A 22,719-nucleotide genomic window follows, 5' to 3' on the forward strand; every position below is an offset into this window, starting at 1 on the left:
TCGTACATCCCTTCCAGTATCAGGGTGTATTGATATTTTAAACCCTGGATGAAACCAACCATTTCTATGAAAGAAACAACACGAAAAACTTGCATGGACAACAAATCCGAAACCAAATCCATCATTCCAAAAGTAAACCATATCGGTGTGGATGTTCAACGACAACCATCACTGCAACCACTAACATGAGAAGAGAAGAGCACATCTGTACAATAGCTTAAAAAGCATAATCCGCTGCTAAGATGGAAGAGATAGGAACTATACATTTTTGGAGTATTTCAGATATTAGGCTTCAGTACAACAAGCTTTCACTAAGAACTCTGCTGTTGTTTCCATATGCATTTTCTCCATTGCAAGCAAAATAGGAAAATTTAAAAGAAAATAGCAAACGAAACACTAAGGGGTGTTTGATAACATGGTTTTGTGTTTGAAACCAAAAGCAACTGCTACAACAAAGTTATATTGTTTTCATTGATGTGGCAGTTGTTTTTGTTTTTAAAAACAAAACCAATCATGTATTGTCAAAAAACCCTTAGATTTGCCATCAATATAAACACATAAAATCCTAGAGTACTGGGGAATTTGTTCTCTTTTTCTAGATTCCTACAAAACTTGACCCTTTGGTGCCCCAAAAAAGTATAGGCAAATGGTGCATGCATTGATGGAATAGTTGCTATTTTCTCATCTTACTGGACTCTGACATGGATCTCCAGGGTGGGACCCATCGGACTCTTCCAAGTGTGAGTGCATTGGACTCAGCCTAACAGCCTACTAAAAATCATGTGGCACATGTATTGCACGAATCAGAGAGAGAGAGAGAGAGAGAGAGAGAGAATGAAACTCTCTTTTATATAAGGTAATAGAAGTATACATCACACATTGTATTGGGGATTTTACCCTCTTATTTTAGTAGCCTCTTGATTCAATCATTTAAGAAAACAATCTTGCAATATCACTTCTGAACAAGAGATTATACATTCTATATCATAAAGGATATTGTAGAAAGGGGAAATGAGTAATAACTTGAAAATACTCTTCTAACACAAATAATGGTTATGGATACGTCCAATGGTTCCTTCCAGATACAATTCAAATTAAAAAAATGAAACACAAAACCATAGACATAAACATCTCTTGATATGGGCCAAAAGTCCAAGTTAAATCTGGAGCATTTCCCTGATGTCTAATTAACAAAATTTTGCTGCATCAAACTTCAATTTGACTTTCTCTTTTAACCCCTAACCCCAATTAAGGGTTAGGATGATGCTTGTTGCAAATCTTGAACTTCATATTCTATAGCTCCTGTTGGGAATAAAGCCAACAGAAAGGGAAGGAGGGGCTAGTGTCCTGAACAATTAAACTCCCTTCACTTAATGACGAAACCCCAAGTCACACCCAATTGACATCAATTCCTCTTCCTTGATCTTCACATCTCCTCTTAAACACTTGAACAACTCTATTGCTGTAGGAGTGATTAGCCGACACCGATGCATGTACAAGACGGATAGCTGTTTGCAGCCATCCCGCAAAGCCTGGAATCCACGGTCACATAAATTTCGGCACCTGTTCACATGAAGTACCTCCAAGTTATGGCAGTTTGTCCCTATAGCCTCCCATCCAGGCAATCTGACTTCATGACACAATGCTAGATTCCATTCCTGAAGTGCTGGGCACCCCTTAGCTATGGCCATGATGGAAGTATCACTCACACTTCGACACATTCGGAGGTTAAGGACCCGGAGCCTCATGGCAAATCCAGCCCCAATCCCGGCCAAACCATCACCATGAATGCACCAACTCAGACAAGAAACATTCACATATTCAAGTCCCCCACCACTAACGATTCCTAATATGCCATTAGGGTCAAACTTGCATGAATCAGCCTCCAAATAAGTTAGAGTCTGTGAACAACCTCTAAATCCAATACCAGTAATACCTCGGCAGAATGATATCGTTACAGCTCTGAGTTGGCGGCATTCTCGTGATAGAGATCCTATCCCACAATCAGTAATGAGTGAACAATGTGAAAGATTCATATCTTTCAAAGATGAGCAGAATTTAGCCAGGGATTCCAACCCAGCGTCAGTGATGTTGCATCGATAAAGACTTACAGAAGTCAAAGAAGGACATCCATTAGCCACCGCAGATAGTCCACCATCTGTAATTCTAAAACAACAATCCAGATATAGAGATTGTAAGTTGGAGCCATAGCGTTGCAACAGTGTTAACCCTGAATCTGACAACTCGGTGCATCCAGATAAAGACAGAGAGCTAAGTTGTTGGAAACGTGTAAGTAGCTTATAAAGATGGAAGGACTCGATATTGGGGCCAACGTGAGAAAATGATGAGAGATTGGTCCTGGTCAAAGAACAATGGAACTGTAATGATCTACGTCCTATGTTTTGAATCTGAAGCCAACGTCGACATGTTAAGCCAAAAGAATCTCGATCTGTGCTTCCTTGCAGCCACCGGAAAATAGCAAGAAGACAGTCATCAGGAAGGTCCATAATGGAGGTCACGCTATCCTTACAATGATCCCCCATTTGTGCTTTCTTCTGATGGCTGTAAAGCTCGTATCTTTATGGTGAACTTATAAGCAGAGGCAGATGATGTGGGAGAGTCAAAACCACAGAGAGCAGGTGAGTCTCCATACCCATAGCCAATAAGAACTCCACATTTACGACAAAGAAGTTTGGTTTTTGAACGGTAGCGGCCCCAAGAGACAGGGAGACAATTTACCTCATCAACTTGTGTGAATCTGCTAATATCAATGGAAAGGAAAGAGATAAAACCCTTCTTAATGGATTTGCGGTAATCAGAACCTATGCCAGAAGTAATACGGTTAGAAGAATTCAAGTTCAAAGGGTAACCACAAGACCCACAGCTGCAGCAGGAAAAGATCATAATGCGTTAGTTTCTACATCATATGTGTAAGCAAAGATTATTATTACCCTTAAAAAAAATTAATACAAAAGTAAAAAAAATAAAGAAAAAAATATTGGCTTTGAGAGTCTCAGTTTCATAATCTATATAAGTTAACATTTTATGAAGAAATATAGATGCATTTTTTATATATCCATTAGACACTATTCAAGTTCGATGTTCATATTCTGTCAGTCTCACAGATAAACTATATCCACACACAAGAACATACTTTCCCTGAAAATAACTCTCAGACCACAATAGAAAGAATACTCAAGGGTCATCACCACTTGTGGTTTCATGGATTTATTAAAACCTACCCTATAGTTTGTATTTTACTCAATGTTCTGAAAATCATAGTCGTATTGTAAATCGTAAACGGGTTTGAATTGAATCGTATTGTAAATCGTAAGATTTTTTCTTATTTTTTCAAAAACTGTTAAAAACTCTAAAATATACCTAAATCTCTCAAAAAAATAGAAAAAATGACTTTGCACAAGCTTTCTAACCCATAAACATCTTATAACTATATAGTAATGACAGACTTATAGTTACACTAGTGTCAATAAAAAGCAATATCTTTAATTGATATGAAATATGAATGAACCATAATTTTTTAGAATGAACCATAATGTTTTCTAGAGTCTATAAGTATAGAGTCTTGTTTCTATTGTTTTAAATTTTAACTTTCAACTTTCAAGTGTTAAACAAAGTAACAAGCTACACACATCAAGTCATCATTTAATAATTATCCATACAATTTATACAATAGTGAGACCTACAAATGAAAGTTATACCACTAAAGAAATTAATTTCTCTGAAATTAATGAATATAAAGAGATATCATGTGTATAGAACTATGGATGAATTTTAATTCCATTCTAAAAAATCAAATTTTAAAGTCTATAAGTGCTTCATAAAACATAATCCAATTTCAAGGAGGAAGGAAAATATAAAAAAGGGAAAATGAAGACAAGAAAGAATGGGGCAAAGTCACTGTTTTAATATGAATAATGAAAGAAAGAAAACAAATGAACCCTGTTTTCATGTTGGAAAAGAGTGAGAAAATAGAATATATCCCTGTTTTTTCATAAAAAAAAATGAGGGTGAAAATAATAGAATGGAACATGTTTTAACATTAGCAAAAAGAAAAAAAAAAAGGAAGCTATTTTGGCACAATAGAAAGCAACCTGTTTTAACCTACAAAGTGCAAATACATCTCTGTTTTTGCATAATACAATTTTATTTTATGTGTAAAAAGGAATGAAAATGGGGATGAACCCCTGTTTTGTGATTTAAAAAGGGTGAGGGGAATATATCAGGGCTAAAGCCCTATTTTCATGCAAGAAAACAAGTAAAAATATTGGGGAGAAGCCCCTGTTTTTATGCAAAAAAAAAATCAAGATAAAATATTATGAAACAAGGTGGAAATGTAATAGGGCGGAGCCCCTGTTTTTATTCAAAAAGAAAGAATGAAACTAGGTACCCCTAGCTTTCATGCAAAAATGAATGAAAAACAAGGGACAGAGCCCCTGTTTTCATGCCAAAAAACGATTGAAACAAATGGGGCAAAACCCCTGTTTTTATGCCAAAACACCAACTGAAATAAATAGGGCGGAGCCCCTGTTTTCATGCCAAAAAACCGACTGAAATAAAGGAGAAAGAAGAAGAAGGAGGAGGAGGAGGAGGTTTGAAGCTTCACCGAAACAATGGAGGAGAGTTTCTTCTCTTCCAGTCTCCCCCCAAGTCTTTTCCTTCAATGGTAAGTCATGTTTGATGATCGACCAAAGTGGATATTCTATGTTTTATAACTAAAATGACGATTCAGCCCCTCTATGTAAAAGAAAAACTTTAAAAAGGAAGAGGGTTAAATGGTCATTTAATCTTAAGTTAAGCTTTCAAACTCTAATCATATGAATTGTCCAAGAATTGCGATTTACGATTTACACTAGCGATTTGCTTACAAATTGTACGATTTATTCAAAATACGATTTGTATCATTTTAGCCCCGATTTGATTTGAATCGTATGATTCAAATTGTGAATCGCATGATTTTGAGTGAAACGAGTGAAAGTGGAAAAAAGAAGAGGATGAAAGTAAGGCATATGGAAAGCTTGGGGGATTAAAAGAATCAAGATTATAGGTAGAGTACAAAATACAAATATGTGAATTGAGACGCGAAGCTAATGTCCAAGTATTAAACAGATGTTCCTCCACAACTCTTTCCTTATCGACCAATTCACCAGTCCTCTTTTCTGAAGAAGAAAAATTGGTGGTCAAAAATAAAATTTTGTTAGGAAAATGGCTGTCAAGACTACCCTTAGACGAGCAAATGACACAAGGTGGTTTTAAGCATTCATAGACTTTTGGCAAATGGTTGGGATGCCTGGCTACATTGTTATTCCCTTGGAAAGCAATTTCCAATGTCCTACCAGATTTCCTAAGATTTGTCAAGTGTGATGTGTGTATAGGGAAGAAAATAAACTTTTGGGAGGATCTATGGGTGGGTAACTGTTCCCTAAGGGATTATTTTCCTAACCTCATTCTGTCTCGTCCTTAAAAAAAAAAGACTATTGATCAGGATGCATCTGTCTCCTCTACTAGGATAAATTGGGATTTTGCATTCAAAAAGGGCCTCGGGGATTTTGAAACCCCTGTTGTGATCATGTTGATTAAGTCTTTGGAGGATTTTTTCACGACCCTTCATTGGACCTCCATAGTTGGATTGCTTGCCACTCCAGCATTTTCTCTTGTGCCTCCTTCTAAGCCATCCTCCTTTTCTAGCTCTCTACATCCTTTTCCAGTGAAAAAATTTGGAGCAAATTAATATGATAGGACCACTTTGAATTCTGAGAATCTGAGCTGGTTCGAGGGAGCTCACCCTCCTGAAATGGACGAGAGAGAGGAAGAGAGGAAGAAGGGAGAGACAGTAGAAGACTAAAGGATTATTTCATTTCATGCCTCGAATAGATGGGGGCTTACAATTATTTATACTCTCTCTTCAGTCTCTCCTGCACATGGACTAGACTGTGATTGCTAACTAACTGGAGGGACGTGGCCTCCTCACGTAAACGAACCTCAGTGGAGGTTGCACATGGGCGATCAGGTGTTTCTCTTGTGTTGGGCCTGGTTGATGTGTGTCTTGGCCTGGGTCTCATGTTGTGGGCCCGAATGGATAGTTGGGGCCTATCAGTCCCACCCTCTTCAAGAAACACCTTGTCCTCAAGGTTGACATGGGGATACTGATCTTGTAGTTTGTCATAGTCCTCCCAAGTGGCAACTTGTGGTGACAAGTTTTTCCACATGACTAAGGCCTGCTTGTGTAACTTTTTGCCTATCTTGACCCCTCTTACATTCCTGATTTGTCGTGGTTCAACCAGTAAATCCCTGTCTTCTGTGAATTGCAGAAGGGTCGGGCTGACCTTAGTTGTAGGGCTTAGGTAAGGCTTCAGCATACCAACATGGAAAGTCGGGTGTAATTTCGAGCAAGTAGGAAGCTCCAATTTGTAAGCCACCTGTCCCACTTGTTCAATCACCATGAATGGGCCAAAATACTTAGGAGCTAGCTTATGCCAAACTCGTCGGGCTACTGAAGCTTGCCGGTAAGGCTGGAGCTTCAAATAGACCCAATCCCCAACTGCCAATTCAAGCTCCTGGTGATTGCGGTCGTAGGCCAACTCCATGCGCTGTTCTCAATGCGCAGCCCGTAGTTCCCTCCCTCGATCCATTTTTGAGTACATCTCTGAAAAGTGTGTGAATATCAGCTGTTGTAAGGTACCCTCTTCCATGGAGATCAAGACACCGAAACAAATATGCCAATCCTCCCGGTGTATCTTTGTTTTCTAGGGCCAAAACAAAGTCAAGGAAACTTTCAAAATCCATCTCCCGTGCATTATCACCACCACCACCATTTTTGCCACGCCGAGCACGTTTATCAAATGCCCGCTCCATGAATATTTCTGTCAATGTACCATCTGCATATTCTCGAAGCTCCTGCTTGCTCAATGTCCCATTCAAAACTTTATCTAGAGCAAGAAACATATCACATATCAGTTGTGCGGATGAGAACCGGTTTTCAGCTTGTTCAGTATCAGTGACTTCTTCCTCACTTTCCTGGTGTAGTTCCATGAGTTCCTGGAGGCAATTACTAAGTAGTACCTTCTTTATGCATGCTTTACCTCGCCTGTGAGGATCACAAAAGAAGAAAAACTTGCGTGCAGCTATGCGGCAGTTCATTTGAATAAAAGCTGCAGGCCTACTTCGTAATTGTGCCAGATTAGGAATAAGACCTCTAATTTAGGCCTCCATTTCATGAGAGTGAAGGAAACCATCAGAATCCTCATCAAGCTCGCTCATATCAATTCTCGCCTTAGTGAGGGAAACTGTGCACATCACATAAAGGTAAAACGACAGGATGGAAATTCTTCCAGACTCATCTTTCTCAATCTTTATAAAATTTGAAGGGCTGAAAAACCGTCGACACCTTGGACCTATTTTCTCTGTACATACAGAAGCAATATGGCAGAAATCTTCGTATTTCATCTTCTTTGGTGAGAGCGTAGCTGAGGCCGGGACAATGACGACAATGACAAATCTCTTCTTTGTAGCAACTTGACGAGCACTAATTAATCCAATTCCAAACTGCCTGAACATACTCACAACAACAATATCCACCCAGATAATAGGATATGGCACCAATGGAGATGCTAGAATGGACAAGGTGAACGACTACATTAAAGATGCTTGGATTCTCACCACCACCTATCATTTCCCCCTTTCGTTGTTGACCTGTGTCTAGAGGTCTTGTTGGAACCAAAACCCAAATTATTGAGTCTGCCTTAGCTATTTTGGCATCATTGTCAATGATCGAAAGAATCTGCCAACATCGTAACAACTTGGTGGATACAAGCATGCGTCCAATGCGATCTTCGTGGTCAAAGGTTCTGTGACCACCGGGCCTAACTCCAACAATGAACCAGAACTCATGGTTGTCACTAGGGAGCCATGGAAGAAGAGAAAGAACAGGGATCTGTAAAACTGGAGGGTGGACAGAGACGGGCTTCAGGTGGCATGGTGAGATAGGTCGGGTTATGGTTGACGCCAACGAAAATGATGACCAGAGGTTGAACAACTGAGATGGACCTGAGCTGGGTATGGACAGGCTCGATTTAAGTGAGAGAGTGAAAGGGAAGAGAACAGGGACCAGGGGTCGGGCTACATGGATAATGATGGATAGGGTTATAGTCTTCACACCGCCCTTCTGTACCACCTCCCCTATTTTGTCACCTAACATCGCTGAGCTCATTGCTAGGGTTGAAGTCTCAACTCCTGATGATGATCTCGTTGTCGTTATTGGCTTTCCAATGCTCTCTATCAGCTTCGATCCTCCATTTTCTCCGAAATGAGTGTTGACAGAAGGAGCTCGGCGGTTACACTCTTCTAGAGAACTGACCATTGTGCCAAGCCTGTCTAAAATCATCTTCAGCTTGGCCAGAATTCCTTTCTGATTCCTCAGACTTCCCTCAAGACGACTGAGACTGCCTTCAAGCCTTGTCATCTGCGCATCAATGGATACCTGGCTCTGATACCAATTGATAGGACCACTTTGAATTCTGAGAATCTGAGCTGGTTCGAGGGAGCTCACCCTCCTGAAATGGACGAGAGAGAGGAAAGAGAGGAAGAAGGGAGAGACGATAGAAGACTAAAGGATTATTTCATTTCATGCCTCGAATAGATGGGGGGGGGGTTACAATTATTTATACTCTCTCTTCAGTCTCTCCTGCACATGAACTAGACTGTGACTGCTAACTAACTGGAGGGACGTGGCCTCCTCACGTAAACGAACCTCAGTGGAGGTTGCACATGGGTGATCAGGTGTTTCTCTTGTGTTGGGCCTGGTTGATGTGTGTCTTGGCCTGGGTCTCATGCTGTGGGCCCGAATGGATAGTTGGGGCCTATCATAATACCCCCAAAGATTAGAACTTTTTGTTGAGAGGTTTACCATTCAAAAATTAATAGCTATGAGAACCTTCAAATGTCTCTCCCCCAATGTTTGCCTTTTTTTTTTGTTTTTTGGTGTGTGTGTGTGTGGGGGTGGGGGGGGGGGGGGGGGAGGGGCTAGGAGAGAGTCAACTCACCATTTACTAATCTCTAGTAGTTTTGTGGCAAGCATTTGAGAATGGTCTTTCTTTTTTGGGATGCAGATGGACTCCTCCAACTAATATTGCAGGACTGCTCGGTTCCATTATTTATATCATGCCCAAGAAAGTATTTTGTGGAGATGCACTATTGCAGCCATTCTATGATCAATATGGAAATAAAGAAATGAAAGGATTTTTAAAGGAAAATCAAGGTCAAAAGAGGTGATTGGGGAAAGCATAAACAAAACACCATGGAATTTTTTAATATGATGATAGATGACACCATAAGAGGACGGAATTTGGCGGATAGCTCATCTAGAGCCTCAACGACTTTGGTGCAACAGAATCCACCAACATCCATAGTTGTCAAGGCATTGCACCTAGGCACCCACCCCTGATTGAATGCCTCGACTTACAGCAACAAGGCACCTGCCTAGGCGACAAAAATGACAAGGCCAGAGCCTTACTATAATATCATTCATATTGCTACATCAGTACGTCTTGCTAATAAGTGTGCATTACTACATTCTGTTATATATCCTGTATGTCACTTGTACTTTTTTACTATTGAAATTTAAAAGATTGAAGGTTTTTTTGCTAGTTTCTTTTTTTTTGTTTTTACATTAAATGAATAGAGGCTCTGCCCTTGATCCTTTTCTCTTTTACTTACTCTCTATTTTTAATTTCATCATGGAAAAAAATCATAACCTTCATTAGTTGCTAATTTGATATGAAATTGCACTAGCAAATACTTATTATATTAGTATTATTTTGAATGTATTAAAATTAATATATTTGAAATTTTATTGTCCTAGATATGATGATTTACTATGTTTTGAGAGGAAATTTAATGTTTTTATTTAATAAGAAAATCTATTTTTTCGATTAATATAGATTTTGAATGATATAAAAACTAGGGAACTAGATAAATTTTAGTTTCTTTTTTTTATTTTATGTAATTCTTATCGCCTAGGTGCCCCACTGTCACCCAGAATCACTTAGATGCCTTGACAACCATGCTAACACCAAATCAGCAGATCAGCTAAAAATGAATTTTGATTGTTGCAAGGTGAAATTAATAGTCATACAGCAAGGACTAAGACTGGGGAGAAATCTAGGGTTTATAAAGGCAAAAGTGGAAAGAGATTCTAATATAGTGGTGGACTGGATGAATGGAAACAGTCAAGACTTATGGCAGTACAAGCACATAATGAAAGAAATCAGATTTTGAATTCGTGGCTATATTGGATTGACAGTCTGCAAATAGCTTGGTGGATTCTTTAGCCAAACAAGGGGCAATGCGGGACAATTTGTTTTGAGCTCAGATGTAATGTAAGAAGAAATAAGGTGCAAAAACTTAAGATATATTAAAACTAGAGATGGGATGCTAGGCACTATATACAGTCATTGAAGACTAATGTAATGTAAGATATATTAATAAAATTTTAAGTCTAACCTATCATAGAGCAAAAAAAAAAAAAAACAGTCATTGAAGACTAATAGATCAAATGATACCCACCAATGATATGAATTCTAGAACTGGTGGGTTTCTGGAATCTCAAGTATCAGACATAGAAGGAAATTTTGCTCATTTGTTCGTTTTGATGATCACAACAAAGTTAGGGAAGGGTTAGTTGAAAAAGAAACTAGAAGAAGAGAGATTGCTGGTGTCATAAGTCATTGCTACAGGCATCAAATTGTTCTGACTTCTGAGATTATGATCAGTCAGTTGGGGGTGAAATTGAAAAGAAATAAAGGCAACATTCTGGAGTTAAAGGCCCAATGGTGTAGCATTTTTGGGGATTCTTAAGTGGGCACCTTTTGTTTAAAGGCTAGAGTGTGTAGGGCTAGAAGATGAAAGAATTCCAAGACTTTATGATTTGTACATATTATAGAAGTTTTTTCTTGTCTGCAGAGTAGTCTTTGTGGGCCTGGTTCTAGTAGAAAATTTAAAGGGGTGTATAAGAAGTAATGTTTTAAAACGCGGAGGCGTGACGCGAGGCATTCCACTACCTAGAGGCGTGAGGCGTAGTTTAGAATGCAAGAGGCGTAAGCCTCCTGAACACAAGGAGGCGTAAGCCTCCTTAAGAGGGGGGGGGGGGGGGGGGGGGTAAGATGAGGATGAAGAGAAAGGGGGGGTCTTGTCGAAGCGGAGCAAGACCCCCCTAACTCAAAAAAAAACAAATTGGGCTGCATCGAAAAGGGGGCGGGGGGTCTGGGGAGCAAAGGCCCCCCAGCCGAATGGGCAGGGGGCAAAGTGGCAAACCACTTTCTTTCCCCTTATCTTTTCTTCCCTTCCCTTTCCTTTTCTTTTCTTTCTTTTTTCTCTTTTTTTCTTCTCTTTCTTTTTCTTTCCCTTCCCTTTCTTTTCCTTTCTTTTCCCTTCCTTTTTTTTCTATCTTTTTATATAAAATGTGCATAAGGCGCATGAGGCATACGCCTCTAGCATACCTCATGAAAAAAGCGCAAGAGGCGTATGCCTCAGAGGTGTCAACGCCTCTGGCTTACGCCTCTAGGCATTTTGCCTAGAGGCACACCTTTGGGCGTACGCCTCCCACGCCTTTTAAAACACTGATAAGAACTAAGAAAAAAGGTGGAAGGGATAATGATCATGTTTTTGTCATGTCAAGTGTGCGTATATGTTCAAATCAATATGTATGTAGTCTTGGTGGGTCTTCAACAGGCATATTAGAAGAGTTCTTTCTTTCTTTCTTTTCTTTTTTTTGTTTTTGTTTTAAAGAAAGGGAGTGATGTTTTCCATCCAATTGAAAAGATTGATGTGATTTATGTTGAAAGGAAAGAATTAGAGAAAGTGAAAAAGAATAATAGTAGCAATTTTTTTGATGAATGAATAATAGTAACAATTGTCCAGGCAAATCCCACATATGCTCCATCTCTTGGATGCACTAGAATTAAAAATGGGAAGTGTTTTTTAGAATTACAGAACAAGGCCTATAAATGAGTTATTGGATGTATTGGTTGGAAATTAAGTAGAGCAAGAAAATAGGATGGAAAAGGAGGTGGTGAAGTGGACTTTGGAGATGACATTGTAACTACTGACAAAAATGTAAGGTAAATAAGAAAGTCTAAAGTGAACCTAGACAGTATGACTGAAAGAAGAAACAGAGATGGGTAGTAAGTTGAGGTTGTTATTCTTAAGAGGTGAAGATTTTGCCAGAAAAGTTTACTTAGAGTTATAAGAAAATCCTAGACATAGAGGGTAATTGATTTACTTCTTTAAAAGGCGAGTTATCATTTGGTTTTTCAAGAAGTTATCTAGTAGGGGTGAAGGCCTGAGATATCTTATCCTAATCCCTGTTTAATAGATTTTTATTTACTATAAAGAAACATTAGAAGGTTCCAAGTTCTCACCTAAAAACGGGTCTACACCAAAATAAACATTTATTTTCTAAGTGAACTAAAAACTAGTATAATTAGATTACCTTCAGCCATCTATTTCTGCATAAATTTCAAGGCATTAAAGAGCTTCCATAATAACTTATCTCCATATTGATAAAAAAAAAACTTATCTCCACTATTCAAATGTAACATATACAACCACACAGTTGCAACCAATTTTGGCGACAATCTTTTGCTCAGTTAAGTTTCCCATGTGCAAACTCCCCCTCCCCCCCCCCCCCCCCATTAGATGATAGAATGTAAACAGGCCTCTGCTGGAGGTTAATACCTCCTTCATGTATTATTTTGATGAATTCAGTTTCCTGTGTTTTCTGTTTGCACTGTTGTTTCTTGTTCTTTGCTTATATAGAAGTAAATATGAAACACCTAAATACATAAATTACTGCAAACCAATAAAGTTACATACTTGCAGGAACAAAAAAAAAAAAAAAAAACACACTGGTCTGCCCTGTTTTTGTTCATTTGGGGGATAGGTGAAAAGCCCCTTTTTCAGTTCAAAGTTCAAACTAACTGAAAGAGATAGATGTTCTGACGCATTCAACCCAAAAAAAAAAAGAAACTTATTAATACCAGATTGATAATGATGATGAGTCATATCAGATTGATGACGACAAGGATGTGTTTATTTCTTTTACAGGGGTGGCAGGGTCCAGCTCCAAACCCTTAAGTTTTATGATAGAAGGATTGTGCAATATAGAAAATCATACGAAAACTCAAACATAATGCAAGGAAAAAAATAAGCACCTTTTTTTATTTTTATTGATAAGTGATCACATTTGAAATTATGCCCTATAGTATTAGATAGGACCTCAACATGAAAAGAGATAATGGAAACCATTATTGTGTTGAGGGTTTAAGCATGGTGAATCATCAAAGATCTTTCTTCTTTTTGTTTCAATTAGAAGAAGAGGTAGACTATCAATCTTAGAGTACTATATCTGAATATGATACCAAAATTCTAGAAGATCAAGGATCAGAAGTCAGAACCTCATTCACAATAAGATTTTTTTTTTTTTGATAAACACATCATTCATAATGAGATTCTTTCATAACCAAAATTGTCTTTCATACCTGCCAATTGGATATTGTGGCCTAGCCTACTAGAGGACTGTGGTTTGGTCCTTATAATCTCAGACATCAAATATGATGATATGAGATAATTCAAATTTCCCTACCTTTCCAATAGATTATCTAGCTATAAATAAAGTAGGAAGAATGAATGAGTCTGGGGATTCAATTCCACACTAGGCCTTTCTGTAATAGAAAGGGGCAAAGGGGTACTCGCCCCCCACCGTATTTGTATCTTTCTCTTTTTCTCATTTTAATTAAAATTCTCTTTGATATGGTTACTGATAAAAAAAATAGACTTCCAATACCTTCCCATCTGCTTAGTATCAGCTAGAATCTTCACTTTTTAATCAAATAATTCATGCCTATTTGCATGAGTTGAATAAAATTTACAATTCTCAACTTCTTTAATAGAGTTAAAGGAGTGTAATTGTCAAACATACTAACAAAAACACTGGTTAGGGCCTATTTGTTTGAATATATGGTAAAGGATGGCTTACAAAAACATGGATAATAAATCATCTCAGGAAGGTAAAAACCTGTTTCAAAAAAGGTGCTTATCATGTGATTGTTTTGGCATAAAATGACTAGAAAATATAAAAATTAACTAATGGGACAAAGGTCATTTCCCTTATTTCCAGCAGGCCACGTTCTACTATTTCATATGCAAACAAATTGTCAGCACGATCTCAAAAGCCATAAAACCATAAGGAAAGGAAAAAAAAAAGGAATGAGGGGGGGGGGGGGGTAAGAACATATTCCATAGAAAAACAAGTGCATATAAATAGGATATTAATAAGATGAACAATGAGCTTAAACATAGGTTGAAGCAACAGCAGCATTTAATATTGTGAAAAAAACCTATAATATGTGTCTTTCATGAGCATTTCCGATTACATGTCAGCATCCAAAGTATGACAAACAGGATTCCAAAACTAAATAACTGGTACAAAATCGAATAATATGAGTAATACCTTCAATGACCACTAAAGATATCAAAAAAAAAAAAAAAAGAGAAGTAATTTTCACTATCGGAATTCATCCATATCATCTAAAGAACACTGTATTCAACAAAATTGCAAGAAACAAGCCAACAATTAAATCCAACAGAATGGTTAGTGGATATGTAACAAGCTTCATTCATAACGGAGTAAACTTGTTCTATTAAATCCTAACCGGCTAAGTACAAGGATTAATTAAACAAAGACCCAGTATATAAAAAGGAAAGGAACCAGTAAATTTTCGCCAAATAAGGAAGAATTATAGTACCCACTAATTCTAGTGTTTAGCTTCAATCACCATTTAAAAGGAAATCGACAAACAGGACGACTTTGGCCATCAGAATCCACTAATAGAATCAAGACCCTACGTTCGACGAGTTTAAACAAAATCACAACCATTTAAATTAAATTAAGCAGCGAAATTCAGCATAAAACAATTGCTAATTAGATTGGAGACTTGGAGTTTCCCGTAAACCTGAACCCAATATTTTAACAGAAAGGAAAACGAATCAAAACTGTAAGTCACATAATCAAATGCAAATAAATAGATAGAGAGAGAGAGAGAGTAGAGAGTACCTGTAAGAGACATCTGCTTGGGACATCCTCGAGGATCAAAGATCAAATTTTTTGTAGAAACTCGAACCTAACAAAAGATTAAGAATCCATTTGAGGGAGAAAGAACGAGTTCCCCTTACCGATTTATCGATCGGTGGAAGCATCGCAGAGGGAAGAAAAGTTAATAGAGAACAACAGACTCAGAGAGGGAGAGAGAGAACCCCGTTTTCTCAGCTTTGGATTTTGGACAGGCAGTTGAGACTTCGGAAGAGAATTGAAAAGCGCTCGGAGAGAAAACGATTCTTTGTGCTTTTATTGAAGGTCTCCGTCGAAACTTTCGCTGTGCGTTCCATAGCCTGGGCTGTCAACTGGGCTATCCTTTGATAAGCAGGCTGTCGAATTTGAACAGCCAAACTTCTCCTTCAACTCGTAACAAATCGCTTATTTTTCATTTTATCATTTATTACCTTTTTACTTTTTTTCACTCATCCTTTTTAATCCCACATTTTTCTCATTATCATTTTTTGGACTTATTGTTTTGAATGCCATTAATAAATTAAACTAAAAACAATTATATTTTTAATAAAAAATAAAAACTTGATATTATATATCATGATTGAGATTGCTCGAGAATAACTTTTATTAATGAATTTAGCTTATTGGCTTTCTCAACAATAGGAGTGCTAACAAAACACCAAAAACCAAATTCAGTTCCATTGGGAATTTAAAAAAAATTGAAGGACTAGCTCATTTTTCGATTAATCTAAAAAAAATGGGCGATTTAATTAAGGGAAAATTTTCGATTAGTATCCTATACTTTGGGCCTAGTGCCATTTTGGTCCATAGACTTTAAAATGCAACAATTTAATACTCGAACTTTCAAAACGTTATTTGTCGTTAATCAGATGTTAACCTATGATTAAGTGACATTTGAAAAAGACACAAATGCCCTTCAAGTGTCATTTAATTTCTTTATCAACCATCTAAACATTGACAAAAAATTAATAGTCTCAAATTCTTGCCTCTTCCATTTAAGGAAGTTGGGGTCACGTTTGAATAGAAGAGGCAATAATTTGAGATTGTTAATTTTTTGTCAATGTTTGAATAGTTGATAAAGAAAATTAGGTGACACTCAAAGGACATTTGTGTCTTTTTCAAATGTCACTTAACGATTGATTAATAACTACTTAACAGCAGGTACTAGATTGTCATGTTTTGAAAGTTCAAATACTGAATCGTCTCATTTTAAAGTTTGGGGACCAAAATGGCATTAGGCCCAAAGTACAAAGTACTAATTGGGAATTTTCCCTTAACCAATTGATTGAGTTCGAAACTGACCAATCAATTAACCAATTGATTCAGTTTGATTTTAGTTGGGAGATTTTCAAAAACTAATAATACCAATTCGGTTTCAAAAAATACCCCACACTTTTGAATTATGATAACCAAACCATAATCACCCCTACTCAACAACAACTTATTAGATTTAGAACATCTTTATTACTTAAAAATAAATAAAAAAAATGTAAGTATACAAATGAAATGAACTGCAAAGATACAAGTTAATATCATATAATAAAAAATAAGAAACATCACATACATAGACATAATCCCCGTAGACCTGGCAATTGGGTTGGGTGGGTCGGGTTCGGGTTGGGTCAAAGTACTACGGGTTGATTTCAGGTCGGATTGTCAAAATGCTAGACCCTAACCCTAAACATTCGGGTTAGGGTTGACCCATGGGTCAATTCGGGTCATCCCAAAAATAATTGAAATTTAAAAAAATAAAAAAAATTAAATGAAAAATGTCAAAATTAAAAGAATTAATCTTAAAATTTCAAATATAAAATAAAAAATTTGAACATTTAACAATTTAAAGAGTAAACAATAAAAAGTAAAGACTAAATAAAAAAAATAAAAAGTGAAAACTTCTAATAATGCATAAATAATCCCAATTAGACTTGATAATCGGGTTAGTGAGTTGACCCATGACCCAACCCAACCCAACCCGGTTTTTTCGGTTCAGGTCGGGTCGAGTCATTTTCACATTCGAATAGCAAATATGAGACTCTAACCCTATTTTTTTGGGTTGGGTTGGGTCAACTTATTGCCAGGTCTATTCCCCCGGAATTATGTCCGTATTACCTGAACCATAAAAAGTTTCAAACGCTCTCCAAACTTTCACATTTGTGGTGAGATGAAAAGACGATATTACCCTTATTGATTTGGTACGTGTGATGGAGTTTTGTTCTCAAACCCTAAGAAAGAACCAAAACCTGCAAATGGACGATGCAGAATCGATCTCTGTGTATGTGCACGAGGAACAAGAAGCTATTGTGGATAGAGACCAATTGAGAGTATAAATATAAAAGTTTGGAATGATAGAAGGCATTCCTCGTCTAATGTTGACAAAATACAAAAATAAAAAAAAGGTATGTATCGATCTTATCATATGCATCTATATCCACTTGTTGGTAACTTGTTATCGGATGTATATTGATATTTTGATCTTCGGTTATGTTGATAAATTGATCAATTATATCTTTCCGAGTAAGGTTTTAAAATCGAACTGGACAATGAATCATTTAGAATCCAGTTCCTGAGTTGAATGGTCTAATTGTTTTAATTGAATGGATGGCCTGTTTTGATAATAATTTTAAAAAATTAAAATGGCTAAAATCGTTAGATGATTCGAATGGTTTAAATGTCCAGATTAGTGATTTATTGATCAAGTCAACAGTTTTTGGCAAAATAACGGTTCTGGGGTAAAACAAAACTGGTTACCTGACTAATTCCTGGTTTTTCCAGTCCGACCATTCGGTATCGTTAGTGTCCAGCACGAGATACATAATGCATTGTATTGGCCAATACATATTTATACAGACTAATACACTACCCGCGAAACGCGAATGCGCATGCGCATGCGCATACTCATGAAATAAAAAGGAAATTTGCAAGATTCAAACCCACATCCAAAGCTAATGGAGAACTTAATGTCCACGCCTGCAAGCTACCACACCACTCCATCTTTTGTGTCTATGAGTAAATGATTACAAACCTTATTTCTTTATTACTTAAATGCAGTTCAAATAAATAATACATATTATGGTTCTCCAACTAAAACTTAAAAAAGTAATGCTTAAAATCAGAATTTTATAAAGTAATAGAAATAAATAATACATCAAATCCACATTTATATCAAAATATTATTTGAATCTCAAAAAAAATTATAGAAATATAATATTAATAAGAGAATAATTATTTTAGTACTTAAATTTTATAAATTTGCACATGATATATATATATATATATACACATATATATATATATATTAATTTACATTACATAAAATCATATTTATTATTTAGAAAATAAAAACATTGTTTACAAAATATTCAAGAATATAATCTTAAATTGAATCTATAAATCTACTAATCTACATTTGTACCAAAAAAAATTTAATTAGAAAATTATAGGAATAAAAATATAATAATGAAATAATCATTTTAAAAGTTAAAAATTATGAATTTGTGTATGATATGTATCTTAGAAACTTTAATAGATTTGATATATTTTAAGTTGAGATTATACATTATATAAATTATTAATGGATATTTTAATTTACATAGATACTTTAATATTTAGTTGACCTCTTTGTTAATGTAAAAAAAGTAAAATAGAAAATAATTGATATAATAATTAAAATATAATAGAAAAATAATTTTTGCATTTTGGACTCTTGATTGATACATTATCAATAAAATTGTATGATATTTATGCATCATATTATATTAATTGCAATATAATATTTTTCATATGTACCATTAAAATATATATTTTCTATGTATTTATACATTATTTATAATTATTTGACCTTAAATTTAATATTATTAATGTATTATGAAATTTTTATGTGTTCCCCTAGTGTATCCATGTTTTTCGTCTGCATTCATGCGTTTCCAAAGTGTATCCGTATCCATATCTATATCCAAGTTGTTCGATACGATACTCAATAACGATACTTTAATCTTTGAGCATGATACCATTTAGGGGTGAGTATGGGTATGTTTGGTTTGGTTTGGTTCCAAGGCATAACCTAGACTTTACCATGTAGACAAGGTTCAAAAGATCAATACGGATGCGCCTTGTATTAGGCGTATCGTATCGTATCTTTTGGGTCTCGAAACACCTGTTTCGTATTGTATCATATCACATCGTATCGTATCGTATCATATCATACCCTTTTTAATAAAAGGGTATGATATCGTAACCATGTACATAAGGGTATGATATCATATCGTATCATACCCTTTTTTAATAAAAAAAACCCATTTTTAACTCCCCAAAAACCAAAATTTGAAAAAAAACTAAAAAATTTCTAAGTACTGATACACCTTTATTGATACGCAGAGACATATCGATATTTTGAACCATGCCTGTAGAGGTTGATTTCAAGTTTTTGGAATCAAAACCTACCCTTTCCAATGTCAGTTTTGGCCTTAGCAGTTCTAAGGTTTATCCATGAAATCTATTGTTTAATAATAATAATAATAATAATAATAATAATAATAATAATAATAATAATAATAATAATATGCTATTTTTTAATTTATATTTTTCCCTTTCAAATCTTTGACTTTGGATAACTATCTAATATCTACCATAAATATTCCAATTTAAAATCCATATAATCAATCTCAAAAAATATAAAAAAAAAACATTATCCATAAAGAACATAAATATCAAAATTTTCAAGAGGTACTCTATACTTTAGGTCGAGTGCCAATTTATACCCAGTAAGTCGTTAAATGCATGTAAAAAGACAAAAATACTCTTCAAATGTAAACTACCAACCTTACAACTCTTGTGTAAACTCCTCCTTACTGGAAATGAATCATAATATTGAATGTTGACCGGAGTTCGATGCTGCAACTTGGGATTTTATCGTAATAAGGGGCAAAGAGAGCCCGGTATTAAGTCTCAGCCACCTGAAGTGGGAGAGAAAGAGAGATGTAGAAGAAACGACGGAGAAATCACCACGGGTTCAGATCTGTCACCGGAAGTTGCAGCAGCGGATAGAAGTTAGGAATACAGAACTGGTTCAGATCTGCCGCCGCTCTGCTTCTCTGTGAAGAAGATGAACAGTGTTTGAAAATGATGTCGTGAGCCTCAGTGCAGAACCGAAGCAATTGCCAACGCTGCGACATGCCTCAGTGCAGCCATGGCGGCACAGCTTGTTTGCACCCGATGACGTCGTGAGCCAAAGACTCATGGTCCAAAGCAGCAATAGCAGCAGTAGCGGGGAAACGGCGTCTGGGAGGCGATTGGGGGCGACGCAGGAGAGAGAAGAAGAAGAAGAAGAAGAAGAAAGTGAGGGGAAAGAAATGAGCAAAGAAAAGAATGTCGCCGTTGCTAGGAGTTGCAGCGGCGGTTCGGCTGAAGTGACTGTGACAGGGGAAGGGGTGGTAATCTGTGGAAAGGAGAGAAAAAAACGAATGAGGAAGAGGATGGGAGAAGAGAAGCGGAGAGAAAGAGATGAAATGAGAGAATGCGAGGGAGTTGGATAAGGTTGTCGCCGCTGCAACTCTGTTCGAACAAAGGAGAAGAGGAATATCGAAAGAGAAAAGATTCTGACAGTTGCAGCTACACGTTCCGGTGGCGGTGAGGAGATTGGGTGAAGGTGGAGGACAGAGTTGCAGCGGTTGGTGGATGGAGGCTTCACCTCCATCACCGGACATGGCCGGTTCCAATAGAATTGTAGAAATTCCTTCAGTTCTGGTTAGTAATCAGATTAAAATTCAGAATAGATTCATGCAAGAAGAAGGATGTACCCGATTGTTGTTCATTCAGTTCATTATTTCTAGACTTTGCAGAATAAAGTCATGCAAATGAACCACTACCAAGTATGAGAAGAAAATTCAAGAGCTGACTACACAGTGTGAGCACGAGATAGATAATGCTATGAGGCTTGGGTGTCCCTGACAGCAGCAAATGAGCTGCTACAGAAGGTCAGGATGGAACTTGATGATAAGACGTTCCAAACTCACTCTCTGGGTAAGATGAAATCAAATAATGCAAGCCTGATCTTCGGTGGCGATGTTGGGGTGGAACCGGGCATGGCCGGAGCCATTGCTGCAAGCATTCTTCTGTGTTGCAAAGAATGGCTGGCTGATGGTGGATGGAAGAGATTTGAGTTTCCAGAATCTGATTTTTATTTTCTTGAGAAAAAAGATGATTGAACTGTGTGTTTGGGTTTTATTTTATTTTCTTGAAAAAGAAAATGATGAATAGTATTGAAGGGTAGTTTTAACATTTTTAAAAGTTTTAAATTGCACATGAGGTCACATGATATACATAATCGACAATTTATTAATAATAAGTATTAGATTATCGCAAAATAAAAGTTTGAGTACTGGGTTATCGCATTTTAAAATTCAGACACTAAATTGATACTCGACCTAAAATACAGGGTATTATAGGAAATTTTCCCTAATTAATATAACACAATCAAATTTCACACATTCCACAAATTTTGTTAAATGCAATCTCAATGCAAATAGAATACAACACTACACACATTCCCCAAGGCCAGTTCTCCGAGTTGACTTCAATAGGGTAAATCCATTGGCTCTAAAACCGGTTTGGGCGGGGTTGGTACCAAGATTTTAAAACCGAACCCTATTCAAGAACCAATTGTTACTAGCCTTATATAAGTAGAACCAACCTAAATGGAACCCTATCCAGGGCCAATTCAAGGTTAGTTTTGATTGACTCTAATTAAGAACCAACCCATTTGCTCACCCCCTACTACCATTGTTGGTTGTATCAGTGCAATTCGGGCATTTAAAATTTTAGAATATATCACTTGATGTACACATGGCTATTTTCCATCCATTTTAAGGGTCTGTTTGGTTTGCAGGAATAGGGGTCTGGAATCGGAATCGGAATAGACTATTCTGATTCAAACTGTTTGGTTGGGTAGAATCGGAATCCCATTCCCATTCCTGCTGGAATGGCATTCCCCCATTTGAGGGAATGGCCATTCCTTGCCCCTCCCTTGGGAACAAAATCTCATTCATACTAATTTTAATTTCCATTTCCTTTATTGTCTGAACTAAACAGACTATAGGAATGGACCATTTCAATTCCGATTTTAGAGGATTTCAATTCCAATTCCGATTACGAACCAAACGGACTAAGTGTATCTTGCAACTTTTCATATTTAGGTAGTAAACTGACACATACCCAAAATTTGACGGGTCTTTTTAGAATTTACCCTATTAATATATATATATATATACAAGTAAAATATAAAAATTGAAAATATTATCATATGACATCAAATTGGATTGGAATGCATCCATATTTTTTTCTTTGGTATTAGACAAAGAGAAACAAACAGACGCGTCACAAACATTCAAACAAACAAAATTACCGCCCTACAACAACAAACAAAATAAGAAGATAGAAAAAACAACAAAACTATATAAAGCATAAGGATAACCACAACAATCTTTTAACTTAAAAACTCCGATGACTTTCCACCTCATTCCCATTCGTTTCATATAATCAAAATTAAGGTTTTAAAAACTGACCCGGAATCATAACCGTTC

General features: G+C 36.5%; 1 protein-coding gene and 1 pseudogene across 3 annotated transcripts; both read right to left on the reverse strand.

Moving 5' to 3' along the window:
* Positions 1-1,012: 1,012 nt before the first annotated feature.
* Positions 1,013-15,454, reverse strand: LOC109113965 (RNI-like superfamily protein). 2 transcript variants are annotated; one of them, XM_019195959.2, is made up of 2 exons: positions 15,128-15,454; positions 1,013-2,884 (listed from the first exon to the last, which is right to left on the reverse strand). In XM_019195959.2, the coding sequence occupies exon 2, from the start codon at positions 2,541-2,543 to the stop codon at positions 1,371-1,373; it is 1,173 nt and encodes a 390-aa protein (XP_019051504.2). In that variant the 5' UTR covers positions 2,544-2,884; positions 15,128-15,454; the 3' UTR covers positions 1,013-1,370. The 2 variants fall into 2 exon arrangements, with proteins under 2 accessions (XP_019051504.2, XP_010242708.1); XM_010244406.2 differs by having other exon boundaries at positions 1,013-2,822; positions 15,128-15,403.
* On the reverse strand, positions 2,891-15,112 carry LOC148802871 (putative serine/threonine-protein phosphatase 2A regulatory subunit B'' subunit TON2 pseudogene; annotated as a pseudogene). The gene has a single exon (XR_016081341.1). The product of XR_016081341.1 is annotated as a putative serine/threonine-protein phosphatase 2A regulatory subunit B'' subunit TON2 pseudogene (transcript).
* Positions 15,455-22,719: the final 7,265 nt, after the last annotated feature.

This window comes from Nelumbo nucifera, chromosome 1 (genome assembly GCF_055504915.1).
Source record: "Nelumbo nucifera cultivar China Antique chromosome 1, China Antique-T2T, whole genome shotgun sequence".
NCBI lineage: Eukaryota > Viridiplantae > Streptophyta > Magnoliopsida > Proteales > Nelumbonaceae > Nelumbo > Nelumbo nucifera.